Raw genomic sequence first — 16988 nt, 5'->3', positions numbered from 1 at the left:
TAAGATAGTTGGTAGATTCTTAAAGAATGTCACATATGTCCCACCCAGGAGTGGGGGTGGGGGAAGTTTTCAGGGTGTCAGCTTTTGCTTTGTCCTCAGCCAGCCTTCTGTTCCCTCATCATTCCCCCCTGAACACTTTTGACCCTTAAATCTTTAAGGTTGTTGAAAGTGGATGGTCTCATCTTCTGTAACATCTTCCTGCTGAACAGGGGCGTAGAGTTGTCCCTACCTACTAGGGTCAACAGTGGTCAGTTGGGGAATGTGTAGGGGAGTTTCAAAAGACAGAGGCAGCTGAATCCAGGGGAGACTGCTCAAGTGATCTTCCCAAGTGGAAAGGATCATCTGTGGAGGTTACGGTAGCAAAGGAGTTGACACCAGGTGGGGATACATGGGAGAAAAACAGCAAAACATGATTAGTGTAACAAAAAGAAAATGGAGCTCAGATTAAGTTTGCTAGTTGACAAAAAACCCTTTTCCAGTCCAGGAATTTAATCATTAAAGGAGAGAGGGACTATTTAAAGGGCCAACTTGAGTATGTCAGAACCCAGAAATATTTGTGATAATCTGGAACATATACATAGTATTTTGTTTTTGTGGTAGCACAACTTCCACCTTGTGTAGCAGTTAAAACATCCAATGCCATTCTATTTTGTAAAGCTGCTTCACATTTGTATTACCATAGCATTTTAATAGAGAAATGCTACTTTGAGGATAATTTAGGTAAGAGCTTTCATGTGCCAAACATCCTCCAGTCTTAAAGAGGAACAAGATGGATGCTAGGTGATCATACTAATGTAACACAAACTGTGTCCACCATTGTTTAAATTGGGGAGATTAGCTGGAGTAGTGATGGTTTTAGTAATGCTTCCATGAATCCAGGCAAATTCTAAGGTTCAGCAAACTATCCACCCTGGAGGAAGCCAGGGCCACAGGTTAGTTCCACATATCCAGTGGGTTCCATTTGGAGCTGGCCATATGATGCCAGGTTGCCTTACCCAGTCTGTAGCAATCTAGTCAGTAGCCCCGAGTACTATTATTTGGGAACATGTTTAAACTAACTGTTATTTGCATTTTTAATACAAATACATTTGTATTTAATACAAATACATCTGGTCAACTAAAGAGTAAGCAAGATCAATAACCTCTGAACAGTTATACTCTACAGAGAAAGAAGTACAGTGGTCAGGTTCAAGCATACAGGAAACTAGGTTTAAAGTTTGACAAGATTTAAGTATTATTTCTGGCATATCTGTAAGTGTAGCCCAGTACATAGTAAGTTGGCCTCCATCATCCATTGGTAGCCTTTGGTTTCTAAGACATTTTGGACCTGATGTGAAGTCATTACAGTCAGGGCCTGTCCCATAGTGAGCTTTGAGGCTCGTTTTAGGAGGAGGGCTGTTCTATGCTTAGCTAAAGCCTTTGTTTGCAATTGTACCTCAGTAGGGGTGGCTTCTAGGATAAATATGACTAAGGGGTGAAACCATTAAGAAACCCTTTGAGTAGTCCAGCCTTAACAATATCCTAATTACAAAAGATCACTGGCAAGTAGGAGTAAACTTGTCTCAGAAGAAAAGGGTATCCCCAAGTGCATCATCCAGTCCAATCATAAAGGAAGTGGAGTCATCCATGATCTCCACAAGCCCATAGTCAACCCTATGGAGTGGGGTATGCTCTGGCTTTTAGGGAATGATTTCACTATCCTATTCACACAGAATTGGTCAAGGTGATAGTTAAGTTATACAATTGTTGAGGAATCAATCCCATTTTCCTGTTGTTTAATCATGTGCCGTGGGGTCCTGTTATTATCCCGACAGAATAAAAAGCAAGAAGATCATCTAAATGAGCTATTATGCAACTTCTCTGAAGTTTACCTCAAGTTGTCTAGCTTAGATAAACAACAAACATTTAAAGACAAATAAATCTAGAATTTAACATCCACAAAGGTGTTATTAAAACATAATTTTTCTCTCTAAAATAACCCTCATTTCCAGAGATAGCCAAATCAGGATGAATTTATTTGAAAAACAAGTCCAGTTTTAATAGACTTGGCCTAATTATTTACATAAGCTCAGCAAGAACAGTGAGTGATCATATAGCTCTTTTAGAATCTGCTTTGCTGGAACTTCTTGTAAGGAATCTCTAGGTTGAACTTTCAGTAGCATCTCCAGGCCAGAAGCAAAGCCATGTACTTGCCATCAGACATGCCTGCAATACCTGTAGATTTGGGCAAATTCCTCCTCCTGAGGTCCCCAAAGTATCTTGAGGTTCTTGCACTTGCCAGGAAGTGAAATTCTTTACTCACCTGGTGAGGTTGCTGGGAACTCAGTAAGCAAGGTATCAGGCCAACAGTTTCAAGGGGCATTGTGGCTCCAGGTTTCATAAAGTCAACTTTAGTTCCTTTAAGCTGTCTAGTCATAGCTGAGTCTATGCATGTCTTTCTCAAATACGACATTCCAGTCAGCCTTGGTAAAACAACCAATGTTTCCAATAGTGTCCTATTACAAGGGGAACAGATTCTTATTGAACTTATGCAAATGACTGATTGCCATGGAAAAAAGAATATTTACAGAGACCTTTTGAGTTTCAGAGGGTTCAGATAGAAAAGTTGAATGCTTTGATTTGTTTATAAATGACTATTTATATATTTCTGTAAGTCACAGATAAATAAAATTTTACTTAGTATGGAAGAGCAAACATTAGAGAACCAGTAATGTCTAAAATAAGAGACACAGCACTATAATCTTTTAGTTTGTTTAGTCCCATGTTACTAATTCTGGTTTAGTTTGAATGCAGTTTTAGTTAGTTCTGGAAATTCTTAGCCATTTCAGTTTTAGGATTTTCAATATACTGAATATCTGTATTAGTCCTGAAAGTCCTTTATATGAATCTCCTTAAAGATAAAACTCATTTTACAAAACTCATTTTACAAGAGAATTAGAACAATTATAAATGACAAAAAAAAAACTCAGAAATGGACATTGTTAATGATCTGATTCAAGAGTTCGCTATGATACTGTAGACGAGGAAACTCAGTTATCCTGCAACCCATTGACACATAACACTTCAACAGCCAGAACCAGATTGTAACTTAACAAACAAGCAAGTCTAATTAGTCAGGACTTTGTTCAAGATTTAAATCTTGGGGAAGTTTGTAAGGAAGATGTGGTCCATATACACTATGGAGTATTATGCCTCCATCAGAAAGGATGAATACCCAACTTTTGTAGCAAATTGGACGGGACTGGAAGAGATAATGCTGAGTGAAATAAGTCAAGCAGAGAGAGTCAATTATCATATGGTTTCACTTATTTGTGGAGCATAACAAATAGCATGGAGGACATGGGGAGTTAGGAGAAGGGAGTTGGGGGAAATTGGAAGGGGAGGTGAACAATGAGAGACTATGGACTCTGAAAAACAATCTGAAGGGTTTGAAGAGGTGGGGGGATGGGAGGTTGGGGGAACCAGGTTGTGGGTATTAGAGAGGGCACGGACTGCATGGAGCACTGGGTGTGGTACAAAAACAATGAATACTGTTATGCTGAAAATAAATTAAAAAATTAAAAAAAAAAAAAACCCTTTTAAAGCACGTGCCTGAATAGGATTAGGGATGATAAGATCTGATATAGGCAAAATCTGGAGAATGGTTTTTCTGGGCAGGCAAAGAGTAAACTATTTACATTTTCTTAACAGCAGATCAATTAATCTAAGAAAACTTTGTCTTTTTGAACAAAGAGAAAGCAGACTTTCAATCTTATACCAATGTACTTTAAAATCCATTTATTTCAATCTTAGTCCATCCCGACCACACCTAAAATTCTTTTTCTGAAGATTTCCCTTCACAAATCTTCTACAACTTTCCTTTGCATTCAGGTTTTGTCCCAAGCCATTTCTTTCTAAACGAGCATCTCATTTAGAACAAAATTACCTTTTACCTTCAAAATGCATTTCTTAAGGTATCTCTTACTTTTCCACATACAGAGTTGTTTCCTTTATTTCCATTGGTCTTAGTTACAGTTAGCAGAATTTTGTATTCTTAGAAACACCTTAGTCTCTAGTCAGTTAAGTATTAACTAACTGTGAACTGTTACAACAGAATTCTTTAGATGGCAAATTTGTGAATCAGTTAAGCACAAAACATGCTTACCAACAGATTTAAATATCCTTATAGTTTCTTTGCAGTAAGAATTCAAAAGCACAAACCTATGTCCAGTAATTAATGACTTAACATTTTACCTTATTTGAAAGACCTAGATGTCCAACAAATTTAATTCCATTTATCATCCCAGCAAAACATTAGTTTCAAGTTACCAAAGACTTTGAAAGCTATATTATATTAAAAATTACCCATGAAAACTGAGCCAATTAACCATCAGTTTAGTCATCACTTTGCTAACAAATTTCAACAGAGATAACATGAGCTTATTTGACCTTCAGTAAACCTCAATGGAATAAAAGTTTCACATTTACTGCTAGTAACTTAAAAGACATGTCTATCCTAATTAAAACAACAAACTTAACTTAGTTTAATTACTGATTTATGTTCCACCTGGGCCCATCCATTTTCAGTTTTTACCTGAGACATAGGTGGGGAAATCTATGGAGTGGGAGGTGTTAGGTGCTCCTTTGGCAGTGAAGGGAGAAGGAGCCATGGTACAGGAGGCACCGAGGATGGTATGCAGGCCAGTTATGCAGGCCCACCCAAGGTGGCAGAAACAGAAGAAGGGGAGACAGAAGAGACAAAATGCTGCCAGAAGGCAGAGAAAGGGTTCCCGGTTTTGGAGTTCATCAGCTGCAACAGAGGAGGAGACGCCATGTTTTTCCACCCACAAGGGGGCTTGGGGGCTAAGCAGTTCACGTCGGGCCAGAGAAGACAGGGTATTGCCCTAAAACAAAGGGAGTTTTGGCAGCTGCTTGGGAATACTCCTTAAAATCCCTGTCCCGAGTTAGATTAACCACAGCTGGCTCCAGTTATAGCTGTTAACACAGGAAACGAGGGAGGGAGAAGCCCCTACATATATTAGGAGGGACAGAGAGAGAGAGAGAGAAAGTCAGAGTCCCCTTTGCTAAGGATGGCCTGCGTATCCTCCAGCAACCTGGGTTTACCAGGAGGCAGCTTAGTTAGGTAACTATCATCCAGATATGTTAGGAGGGGGGTTACTAGCTGACCCATTTGGGCAAACACATTCAGCAAAAGGCCCTTAGGTAGGGGTCCTGGTGTAGAGCAATGAAGGCCCAGGTATGAGCAATGAAGGTATCCTGGGTCCATTTGCCCTGTTTCCTGCAGAGGAGCTCTGATAGATCCCACTGAGGCCATGCAGTGTTACAGGAGCTCAGTCCTTTCCAAAGTTTTGCAATGCAATTTGCTTCCACTGGGTTAAAAGGCACTCCAAGGTAAAGTCCTTGGGAACTGAAAAAGCCTACTGAGGCCAAGCTCCCAGAAAAGAAGGTCCATTACCAAATCCCCCCTGACTCCTGGGTGGTGTTCCATGCAGGACATGTCAGAGGTTGCCGTGTGTCAAAAGCGACCGGAGGCGTCCCTCAAATGAGACATCACTATTGATCATGATCCTGCCTTCCCCTGGGAAGGCATTCCTGCCTTAAAAGGCCCTGGAGGGGTGACGCCGCCACTCCTCTATCCCATCGCATCCCAGGCTGTCCATGGGTGCCTGGTGAATGGACTAAAATACCATGCTGTGCCATGCCATCGTCTGTCCTGAAGGTTGCATACTGTTTTGCCATTTAAACCCATGAAAAATACTAGAAAAATTTTACAAGAGGAAATTACCCAATTTTGTAGTTCTAAGTAGTTAGTAGCGGACACTGACAAGAAACAGTAAAGACTGAAATCCATTATGGTCTAAGCAATGTCCCAAAATATGTAGTCCTTACAGCCAACTTCCCTAGGAAACATCCTCGACTGCATTTTAATTCAACCAGGTACTGGTTCGGCTGGCTCCCAGTGGAGGTCCCATGGCCAGAAGTGCTAGACCAGGGATGTGGAGGGGATCACATTAGACCAATCAGGAGGAAACCTTAAGATTGGCAGCCATCCTGATGACTTAGGTGGCTGTCCCATGCCCAAGACAGACAACTCCATATAAGAACAAGAATAGAGAGAGGGCATCAAGTTTCTGGGTCTTATTACCATTCCGGCCAGGGTACTAACTTCCAGCCAAAAGCCATTCTCCTCCCCATAGAGTAGCCACAGGCTAGAGGATTGCAAACTGAGCAATCCACATGAAAGTGTTCTAGTAAGACCTCACTCCTTGAAAAACCCTTGAAATGAGACTAAAGGAAGAGGAGAGAAAGTACTCACCAATTTTACACCGAAGCTCAGAGTCCAAATGTAAAGACTCAAATCCCCATGTTCGGGTGCCAAATGATGACGTTTTAGAATATAGGTGAGGTTTTAGAATATAGAAGTTTTAGAATATAAGTGAGGAGTGGGGTGGAGTCCAGAGCCCATGACCAAGAAAGAATTCTTGAGACATCTTTGGTGCAAAATAGTGGTTTATTAGAGCATGGGGACAGGACCCATGGGCAGAGAGAGCTGCCCAGGATGTGAGGGGTGGCAGGTTATGCAGGATGGGATTGGGGGAGGTAAGGAAAAAGGGAGGTTTCAATAGAACTTTCATATGCTTAAGACGACCTATAAGATACTGGATGCCTTAAGGCTTTGTCATTGCCAAGGTTTTTCCCTCTAGCAAGGTATTAACATTAAGATAATTGGGAGATTCCTAAAGAATGTCGCACCCCCAGGAGTGGGGGTGGGGGAAGGTTTCAGGGTGTCAGCTTTTGCTTTGTCCTCAGCCAGCCTTCTGTTCCCTCATCACAAGGATGAGTGATATTTCTTCATTTTTTTTTCTGTCCTCCTTACACTGTTTACTCACCAAATGACTCATGTATCTGATTCCAGTTGTCTTGAATTTTGAATTAAAATTGATTTATTGAATTAGAACTCATCTGGAAAACTCAATGTTAAATGTGTGTGTGTGTGTGTACACTTTTTGTTTGTTTGTTTGTTTTAAAGAAGAATCTGATCTGGCTTCAGAGTAAAAGTTCTTAGAATGGTTGTTTAGGACAAACTGATGCCCAACCTCCAATGACTTGACCCATCTTTGGTAGGGAAAGCTTGGTCACTATCACTAGCCAAATATAGATTAATGAGGCAGTTAAATGTATTTAGATTTTGTGAATATAATTTTAGAAATCTGTCCAAATGAATTATAAAAAAAAAAAAAAATGTTTTTCTTCTCTTTCTCTCAGTGTCCTGAATTTCTAGACCTTGAAAAATCTAAACTTAAATCCAAAGAATCCCTCTCAAGTGGGGTGCACCTGAACACAGCTTCAGAAGACAACTTGACTTCACTTTTAAAACAAGACAGTGATCTCTCTTTAGAGCTTCACCCGCGGCAAAGAAAAACCTACCTTCATCCAATTAGGCATCCTTCTTTGACAGATTCATCCCTAAGCACTGTAGGAATCTTGGGTCTTCATAGGCATGTTTCTGATCCTGGTCTTCCGGGGAAATAATCATTTTGTACTATTTACTCCACATACAATGTAAGTGCTTTTAATGGCTGTTTTCCTTTTTTTGTATTTAAATCCTCTCTACTTGACTCAGGGGCTCACAAGGTACCATTATATGCAAAAGTACTGTATATTTTCCTAAATTGAAGCTTGTACGGTAAAACTGAGCAATTAGGATATAAATATACATATGAACTCTTTTGTTCCAAATGTTGAAACTGCCAGCATCTCAAGGCATCTTCTTCGTATTATTTTTTTAAATCATGTGCATGTTAGGAAACTCCAGTTTCTCTTGCATGGAGACTCCTACTTACTACTTTTACTACCCCAGTATTTTGTTATGAAAATGCCTTCCAAGCAAGTAAGAAACCAAGGAATAACATTGTTCATGGATGCAAATCAGGTGATCCTCAACTCATGGACGTTCCAGGGGGAAGAAGGGAACTTAGTCATTTTGAGAACAGATACCCTTCTGTATGGAGACGTTTATAGTTAATTACATTCATTTCACTGCACTTAAAAAAATTCCAAAAAATTCTAAATCTCTGATTGCGTAGGGAATCATCTCCAAATACATGAATATGGACCGGCTTCAGTGAGGACAAAAAGGCCTTTCTATTTATGTTTCTGTCTCTGACTTTATATACAAACTACCTAAAATATTTCTCACTGGCACATTTCCTTGAACATTTAGAAACAAGTTTTTTCCTCATTTTTTGTTATCTTTTCTTCTTCTTCTTTTTTTTTTTTTTTTGAGGGTAGGGGAGGGAGTCTTGTCAAGAACAGCTAAAGCATGACTGACACAAGCTGATATCCTCTGATTCATATTTTAGGGCTGTGCTGAACTGGATCAAAAGAGTGGATGCACAGAGTTCTTTTTAAAAAAAAATGTGAAACTTAGCGGGTGTGCGTGGCAAAACTAGCTTCCATTAAGTATATGTTGTTCCATGGTTTTCTTATCCTAGCTGTGGAAAATCAATGTGTTTTTACCTGCCTGTAAAGGCAATGAACACACCAGCAGTAAAATTTCAGTTTCATTTGGTTACTCAAAGACATTTGCTAATCAAAGATTAAATGAATATGTGTTATTTATGGACTGGGCTGAATATATTTGGACTCCCGAATATCTGAACATGCAATGAAATATATTTTAATATCTTCAACTGTTAGATTTTTTTTTGGAGGGAGGAGGATATACATGCCTCTCATAAAATCAGGATACAGAAAAAAAAACTGCAAGAATCTGATTAGTCAAGTTTTAGTCAAGTTTTATTTTTCAGTTCATTTGAGTACAATTTTAAACTTACTATGGACTGATCCATTATACCCTTTCCTTCTGGACAAAATTTCGAAATTTTTTGCGAGTTTCTTCATTCTTTAATAATTTTTACACTCACATGTATTTTTAAAGAAATAATATTATCTGTGCACATTATTAAATGGATTAATTTCTATCTCTCCAGGATAGAAATGTAATCTATTGACTTACCTTTACCTTTGACACTATTAGTTTCAAATACAAGCAATTCATTTAAATTTACAAAGCTATTGCACTATTCCAAATATGATTAAAGTGACCTTAAGTTGCTCCCTATATATTTTTAAATGGTCACATGTGTGGGAGGCGATCTGTAGGCATGAGCAAATTCATTTCCCTGCTAAATGTTTGAAAAAAACAAAACAAGTTTGTATGGCAAAATGACCACGCCATTCAATAAAATACAGAACAAGTTCAACTAGCTTCTCAAACCCTTTGGTGTTAATGCAGATACAAATTTAGGGACTAACCAATGCTGTCCTTCCCTCATTCAACAAACATTTATGAGTGCCTAGCAGGGGGAAAGAAATGGCTAACTTTGATTCAGAGGACTATTTAGGGATTTTATGTCCATATTTAGGCACATTTTTGCAGCTGCAACAAATTTCATAAGGATTGGCAGCCTAAGCTCCAGGGAAATTCAGAATGAATTCACCAGAGACTGTTCATTTGTAGGGAGTGAAGATGTGGCAGGTGAGGAATTTAGATCTGATTGTTGAATTAATGAATGCTTCAGCTGCGACACTGGTATGACATGCGTAAAATTCAGCCTTCCACATAAAGTCTATATACTTTATAAAAACTGAGCATGAAGGCATGGGAAGATAGGGAAGAGTGTAAAAGCATCCCACTTTTTAAATTCGAGCATAACACAAACCATCTTCCTCTTAAGTCCTTAACATGAAAGAATCGCTTGATATTACAGTCTATGTCTCAGAGAATTGGACAGGATTAAGAAGGTCCCCTCTTTCAGAATATCACTTTAACAAGAGCCTGAACAATGTAAAGATGTAGTTAGTTAGGCAGAGATGTCAGAGGCTCCATTGTTAAAATGACTTATGGATAACCAAAGCAATTCTCTTAATTTACAAAATCCATCTCCTTGTCCCAGCCAGAGGTTTAATGCCTAAATCACGGTCACTTTCCCCACAGGCTGTAGCAAATAACCTGAGCCCTCCAATGTGGGGACTGTCCTGAGAGGCAGGGTTAACTGCCATAGCCAGTCATAGTAGTATGGCACTGTCTCTCCTTCTAGGGAATTAGAAGCACTAACGAAACTTCTTTTGCTTTCCACCAAAAAATAAAGGTTCCTAGTTCCCAGGCCTAAATAAAATGCCATCTAAAATCTGAAGTTTATCTGAGTGAGATGTTTTCCTGCTGTTATTAACTGCTGGGCAGAGAGCTGGAAGTATCATTTTACCCTATAGGGGAGTTTCATATTCTAATGAGTTAAGGGAAGGAGGAATGAAAAGTACTGAAGCAATGTCCTTGCAGGATTTAAAAAAAAAATTTTTTTTAAAGATTTTTATTTATTTGTCAGAGTGAGCAAGCGAGAGAGCACAGACAAGGAGAACTGGAGGCAGAGGCAGAAGCAGGCTCCCCAACGAGCAAGGAGCCCAATCCAGGACTCAATCCCAGGACTCTGAGATCATGACCTGAGCTAAAGGAAGACACTTAACTGACTGAGCCATCCAGGTGTCCCAGCCTTGCAGATTTTTACATTAATAAGCACTCATTTAACAAACATGGGAAGGTAGGGGCAAATTTGGGATAGCCTAGTTTCTTAGATCCACGATAATCAAAGATGAATTCTCCCACTCTTCCAGTCAGAAGATAAAAAAACCAGGTCAGAGCATAGCAGCACATGGTATGAGGTTGAGTACGTATGTATGAGACTTGGTTACAGGTCTTTCTGGAGGTTTATCTTTAACAATGGTTCCAAAATGCCTAAAAGAACAATGTCCTTAACCAAACGTTATTTAAAATCCCAGCATATATTATGAAAGGATAAAATTTATCACCTCACCAGGATGCCTAAAATAATCATTCTTACAGTATCTTTTCTTCGAAGGTTTTTCATGGCTTAAAAAAAAAGAATGTGGTAGATCTAGTTATTAAAAATGAATCACAACACTGACTAATTTATAATAGTCTTTAAATTGCTTAGCCATGGTTAAAACCCAAAGCAGATCAATGTATTTGAGTAGATTTCTTCCTGCAAGTCAAAATTTTTTAAATTACAAAAAACTTCAAATGTTATTAGGTTTCTAATCTTTTTTTTTTTTTTTTTGGCAGTACAATGAATGTGTCTGTCATGTGAGTTTAGAGGCACTTGGAAGACAAAATGACATCCTCACCTGTAGTCCTAGAATTAGCAGCATTAACACCTCTGAGGAACATGCTAGAAATGTGTATTGTTGGGTCCCACCCAGACCTACTGACTCAGAAACTCTGGGGGTGGGACCCGGCAGCCATCTTTTAATAAGCCCTCCCATATATGATCTCAATAAGCACAAGAACTTTGAGATCATCAATGTAGCTGGGTCTCGGGATGAGTTCTTTCATTAACAACTGTGTGACCCTGACCAATTTAATGTCCCTGAATCCTTTTCCTGAATTTGTGAAAATGAGATAATGGTACCTGCCTCAAAGAAGCTTAAGAAATGAGATAACATATAGTAAAGTGCCTGGCACATAGTAGGTGCCCTAAAACTCTAGACTCTTTGATTTTCATCTAGGAACATATTAAAAACAATCAGGAAAACAATTTTCCTCAATTTAGCTTTTACATAATGTGTCATGTCTCCAGCTAAACAGCCGTTACTAAGACTTAATTTTTTGATTCAGAAAACTCAAGTGTAGCTATTGTCTTTTCTAACAGTATTTTGCACTATTAGGTTTATAGCTTTAAAGTAATACTATTTGTAATAATAAAAGCGAGGGGCACCTGGGTGGCTCAGTCGTTAAGCCCCTGCCTTTGGCTCAGGTCATGATCCCAGAGTCCTGGGATTGAGCCCTGAATCAGGCTCCCAGCTCAGTGGGAAGCCTGCTTCTTCCTCTCCCACTCCCCGTTTGTGTTCCCCTCTCTCGCTGTGTCTCTGTCAAGTAAGAAAATAAATAAATCTTAAAAAATAATAATAATAAAAGCGAGAATATGAATGTCATTGTTACAAACCTATCTATCCTGAATCAGTGTTAAATGCCAGCTATGCTAGGTGATCTGTTGAATTCGGTACAAGTAGAAAGTGGTCTGTAAAGCCTGGCTCACCAGGAAAGCCCCTCTTTAGAGCCACGATATAGTTCCCATGTGGGTATTTGGAAATGCATTTTCAAAATACGTTTTTGGAAGAAAATACACTTTCTATTTTTTCAGAAAATGTAATTTATAGTTGTTGTGGTTCTTTGCAGCATATCTAGGCCCATTCCGTCATGCACAGATATGTTAAACAGACCAGACCGCCTAAGTCCAGTGTTTGGTGGTAGAAATGGCAGAGACTCGGGGTGGTAAACCTGAATTAAAATCCTACCTGCTCCACTTACTTTCAAGACAAACCCTCAGTGAGCCCCAGGAGCCCAAAATGTAGAGGCGCCGTCTTAAATATCTTGAGGGGTCTTGAGGAGCCTCGAAGTATACTCGGAAGTGCTTCGTAAACCCTACAGCCCCATGTAATTGTAAGCCTTGAACTTGGGGACTTGAACAGCATCGCAATACTATGTCCTTCCGGCGGAAATGCCATCGCACGACCTAGCTCTTCTGAAAACCTTCCATGGTTCTTTCCCTACCCAACACTGACAGCATTTCCCCTCTGTAACAAAAATGTCTACGGTGATTCTCACTCGGCTCTCACAGGTCCATTTAGTCAGAGTCGAACAGCAGGCTAGGGAAGAGTCCTGTGCTGCAGCTCCCCAGGTTCTGTCATGCATTTGCATTGCAGTTGTCTTCTAGGTATGCAATAGCTTCCCCCTCCCTCCTCATTTCCTAAATGTTCTCATTCAAAGTTACCTTCTCTGGCTTCCACTTAACTTACAAGGAAGTGAAGTGAATATTTCAAAAACTAAAAGGATGCTTTAAAATGCTTTATAAAATATTAGTTGTTGTCTTTGACCAGTGCCTGAGTTTAGGATAATTATACATTTTGCTCTAAGAATATGCAATACAGAAAAGAAAATTCACAGGAAGACATGAATTATTATTGGCATTATTGGATGGCATGAAAAGAAATATCACAAAGCTTATTTATATAAACTATTAAGTGGAGGCTGAGAGGATTAACAAGAAGTTATTTAAAGCTAATAGATTATTACTATGAATAGACGGACAATACATCTATAGGAATGCAATGTTAAGAACAGAGAACTATATGATCATTTAACCAATGTCATTGTTCTACCAGTTACAATCAAACTTTGAACTGAGAGTAGCAAGCATTATCGAAATGCTCTCAATAAAATATTTTTATTATGAGAAATGGCAAATTTAACATGGTTAGTCTTGAAGAGCTAATGTCAAAACTAAGTTGAATTCCTAAACTGTAGTCATACGTTTGTGACCTCCATTTAGTTCATTTAAAAGATACAAAATAATTTGGTACATTTATGGTTTTAAAGCACTGTATGTTTACCTATATTTTTGGTACTTCCCTTCTGTGTATTGTTTTTAAATTGAAAATCATCACACCTGTTAGCATTTAAACCATATCTTTTTTGTACAATCATTATATACATTATATACAAATATTAAGTATATATTATTTTGAGTACATGTAAGAAAATTCCACACCATTCCACCATCCTTATTTATTTAGGAGTAAAGTTCAAGGATCAGTAATCTTATATTTACCTCCTCCATAGTGTCTTCAAAACGCCTCTATAATTATAGCATTGAAATTATATGCTACACTTTTTCCCAAATATTAAAAAAAATAAAAATACTGAGGAATCTCTAGTTCTCATCTCCTAGGCACCTACTGATTTTAATGAAAGACACATTACCTCTTTTTAGCTGAAATCTGCATTCTATGATTTTGATAGGAAAATGTTCATCAGAATGTTAGCCAGTTAAATAATACATTTCAAAAAATAATGTGTGTAATCACTTGAAAATGTCAGTCATCTGATACAAAGAAGCTCACTCACAGTGGTTAAGTAGTAAGTACCTTGGAATGCTTTAAACGTAAAGAAACAATCTACCAAAACACATACTTTTTCCTAGTCTTTATGCACATAATGTAGCATGAAATCATGATGCTTTTGAAATACTCTGTGCAGAAATATTTATTTTTTAGCAAATATTTTCTTCAAAGATTGGTATGTGGTATTGACAGTGTAATCTACTTGCACAATTAGTTTTGCAATAACCTTCTACAAATAACTGTAAATAAGAAAAATGTAAATTTCATGTAAAAATGGTTGCAAATTTTTGGTAGCTAAAAGTGTACAAGTTGTATTGAAAATATAGTATATATACATAATTTAAGAACGAAGCATATAATTTCTGATCTATTTATACATGAAAATTCAAGAATTTGTAAAAGAAATTATTTTGGGGAAAAAGAAAGTAAATCTCATTAGCTAGTTAGAATACTTTTATTAGAGAAGTCAACTATTTCCAACATTTTACTAGGTATAGTGCTAGATATAGGCATGGTGGTGCTGATGTATTTAATGAAATCACATAATTGCAACAGTGCTACTACAGTTTTACTGAGTTCCACTGGGATGCCAGTAAAGTGGATTGAATGGTAAAAAGCATTAAATCTAAAATTAAAGAAACATAAAAACACTTCACTTCTTATTATTGGTTAGCAAGAACATAATTTACTGAAACATTTATTGTTTCATTACTTAAGATTTCTGGTAACTAAGCAGGCTTCAAATTACCTGGGACGTGAATTTTGTATAATGTGTGCATGGTTTTTTTTCATCACGGATGAAAATGTCCAGATAACACTTTCATTTGCCTAAGTTTCACATACGTTTAATTTGCTCCCTAGAATCATTTGAGAAAAAAATCCAACTATCTTCAGAGAAATCTTTTCAATAAAATTTGTGGGTCATAATGTGGCATTTTCTAAGCTAAAGACTATTTGGTCCATTTAGTGGCGTAGATTCTCCACCATCCATTTCTTAAGGTTTAAAAAAGCCAAGAGAACATTTCCCTATTTAATAAATAAAAAAACCAAATCGAATATAGATTAGCAGAAAGCATTGTACTAGTATCTTTAAGTGAGGCTGATTAGAAAATGAGAATCAAAGTATGAATAAGCTAATTATTTAAAAACGTAAAATCTCTTGCCATAAGATAAATTTGGGGGTGATGTATTTAGGTAGCTTTGGGAAATTACATATGCATCCAAAAGTTCAGCTAATCCTTAATTTTTTTAAATGGCCTATCATTTTCAAAAGAATATGGATCTTTAATTAGTATGTTTCTGGAACACTCATACCTGTTCAGGTTACCCTTTGAAATTTCAGTGATGACAGAAAGATAAAATGTGATTAAATACAGCCAGCTAAAATGCCAAGGACTGCATGTATGTATTTTTATTTTCATGCTTAATGGAAAAGATTGGGACATCCCCAACACACATACACACAATGTATCAGAAGAATAGATTTCTCTCTGAGTATAGCTATTGAAGAATGAGAGAGCCCAATTGTCATTTCCTATAAGCTTGCCAGATGGTCAGCATTTCTGATGGAAAGGGTACACTTGGAAATACAAGTAGCTCACAGGCAAGGACCCTCCTCACCCCCTAACTGTATGGCACATCATAGCAATGCAGGAGTGCTGCCAATGTCTACTTGCTATATATTCACATACACAGAAGCACACTTGAGTTCTGAATGCTCGCAAAGTAATAAACAATGCTGAATAGTACCAAGCTACCTGGCTAAAAAGAATGTTAGGTACTCTAGGGCTCTTTTCTTCATATGCCAGTAAAACGTGTTTTTTTAAAAAACAAGCAGAAAAAGACATGGCAAGAAACAATTAAAAGCACAGACTTCCCAGCATCCAAGTAATGAGTTGATAGTGAGTCAGACAGAAATTTTTCATAAGTATCCTAGTGGTTTGCTGGAAAGTAGTTTTGTGCTCAGTAATCTAAATTACAGGAAAAAATTTAACTTAATATATGGACATATATGATTTATAATCTTATTCTAGACTACAAATTACCTAAACGGTATTCGTTTAAAATCCTCTCTGCATTCATCACTATAACAGAAGTTCTCAGTATTTTGTTTTATCTTTGCATCACCTAATTTTGTTATAAAGTCTAGACATACTCTTAGATGATAGCTTAGCATTGTACATTCATTTCAAAGTGCTTACAAGACCAAAAAAAAAAAAAAAAAAAGCTAACCTGAAAGAAGTCTTGGGTTTTTACTCACTAAATGTAATTACCAGACTTGCACAAATGTATTCCTACTAAGTTCCCAGAAAACTGCTACAAATAGAGAAAACATATCATCTAGGAGTCTGTCAAACATAAAAGGACAAAAGAAAAGCACATTTCTGACAAATACTATGTATTTAGTTTGTCCAGTTTAGTAATGCCCTAAGAGTACAAGTGAACTTGATTTGTATATTTTACTTAAATAATCACAAATTGATTTTTTGGTCATTTCTTAAAATTGCACAGACTTTAAACTACATTAATAAATTTTACTTTCTTCTTGGGTGAATACCTTTTCTGGAAATAAACATATCATTTGACATTTTTAAATTACTTTTTGTTTCTGAATGCATGCTTAAATAGATCACATGAGCACAGTCCTTGAAATTACACTTAAAGTGGACCAAATTAAGACTCCAATAGTACTGATTTCCCCTTGATGTAATTTAAAATGTGTAAACTGCCACTCAAAATAGAAGGGCAATACCTGACATTTAATCATTTGGCGGTGTTTATAGGCATAGCTGAATTACTGCACTGTTATTTGAACTGGAGCATCTCATATATATGTAACAGATTTTGTATAATACAAAACTTTACAGCAAGCTATTTGAATGTTTATTAAAAAATTCTCAAAATGACATGGAAACACATTTACTGTATAAATAAAAGCACTTAGATGTTAAGAGTGTACATTATTCAATAATTTACATCATTACAAGAAAACCGGGTGTGAGTTAAAC

General features: G+C 37.3%; 1 protein-coding gene across 2 annotated transcripts in view; it reads left to right on the top strand.

Moving 5' to 3' along the window:
• The window catches only part of LOC111143035 (potassium voltage-gated channel subfamily H member 7), a 488043-nt gene extending 480441 nt beyond the window's left edge, over positions 1–7602 (top strand). Inside the window, exon 16 of one of the 2 annotated variants that reach the window (XM_022496465.1) lies at positions 7267–7602. In XM_022496465.1, coding sequence (XP_022352173.1) covers positions 7267–7533 — 267 coding nt within the window. In that variant the 3' untranslated portion in view covers positions 7534–7602. The remainder of the gene's footprint in view (positions 1–7266) is intronic. The other variant, XM_022496473.1, reaches the window with a different exon arrangement.
• Positions 7603–16988: the final 9386 nt, after the last annotated feature.

This window comes from Enhydra lutris, unplaced genomic scaffold, assembly GCF_002288905.1.
Source record: "Enhydra lutris kenyoni isolate GAN:26980312 unplaced genomic scaffold, ASM228890v2 scaffoldscaffold1, whole genome shotgun sequence".
Lineage (NCBI taxonomy): Eukaryota > Metazoa > Chordata > Mammalia > Carnivora > Mustelidae > Enhydra > Enhydra lutris.
Note: the sequence above shows the minus strand (reverse complement) of the source record. Positions and strands in the feature narration are given on the sequence as shown.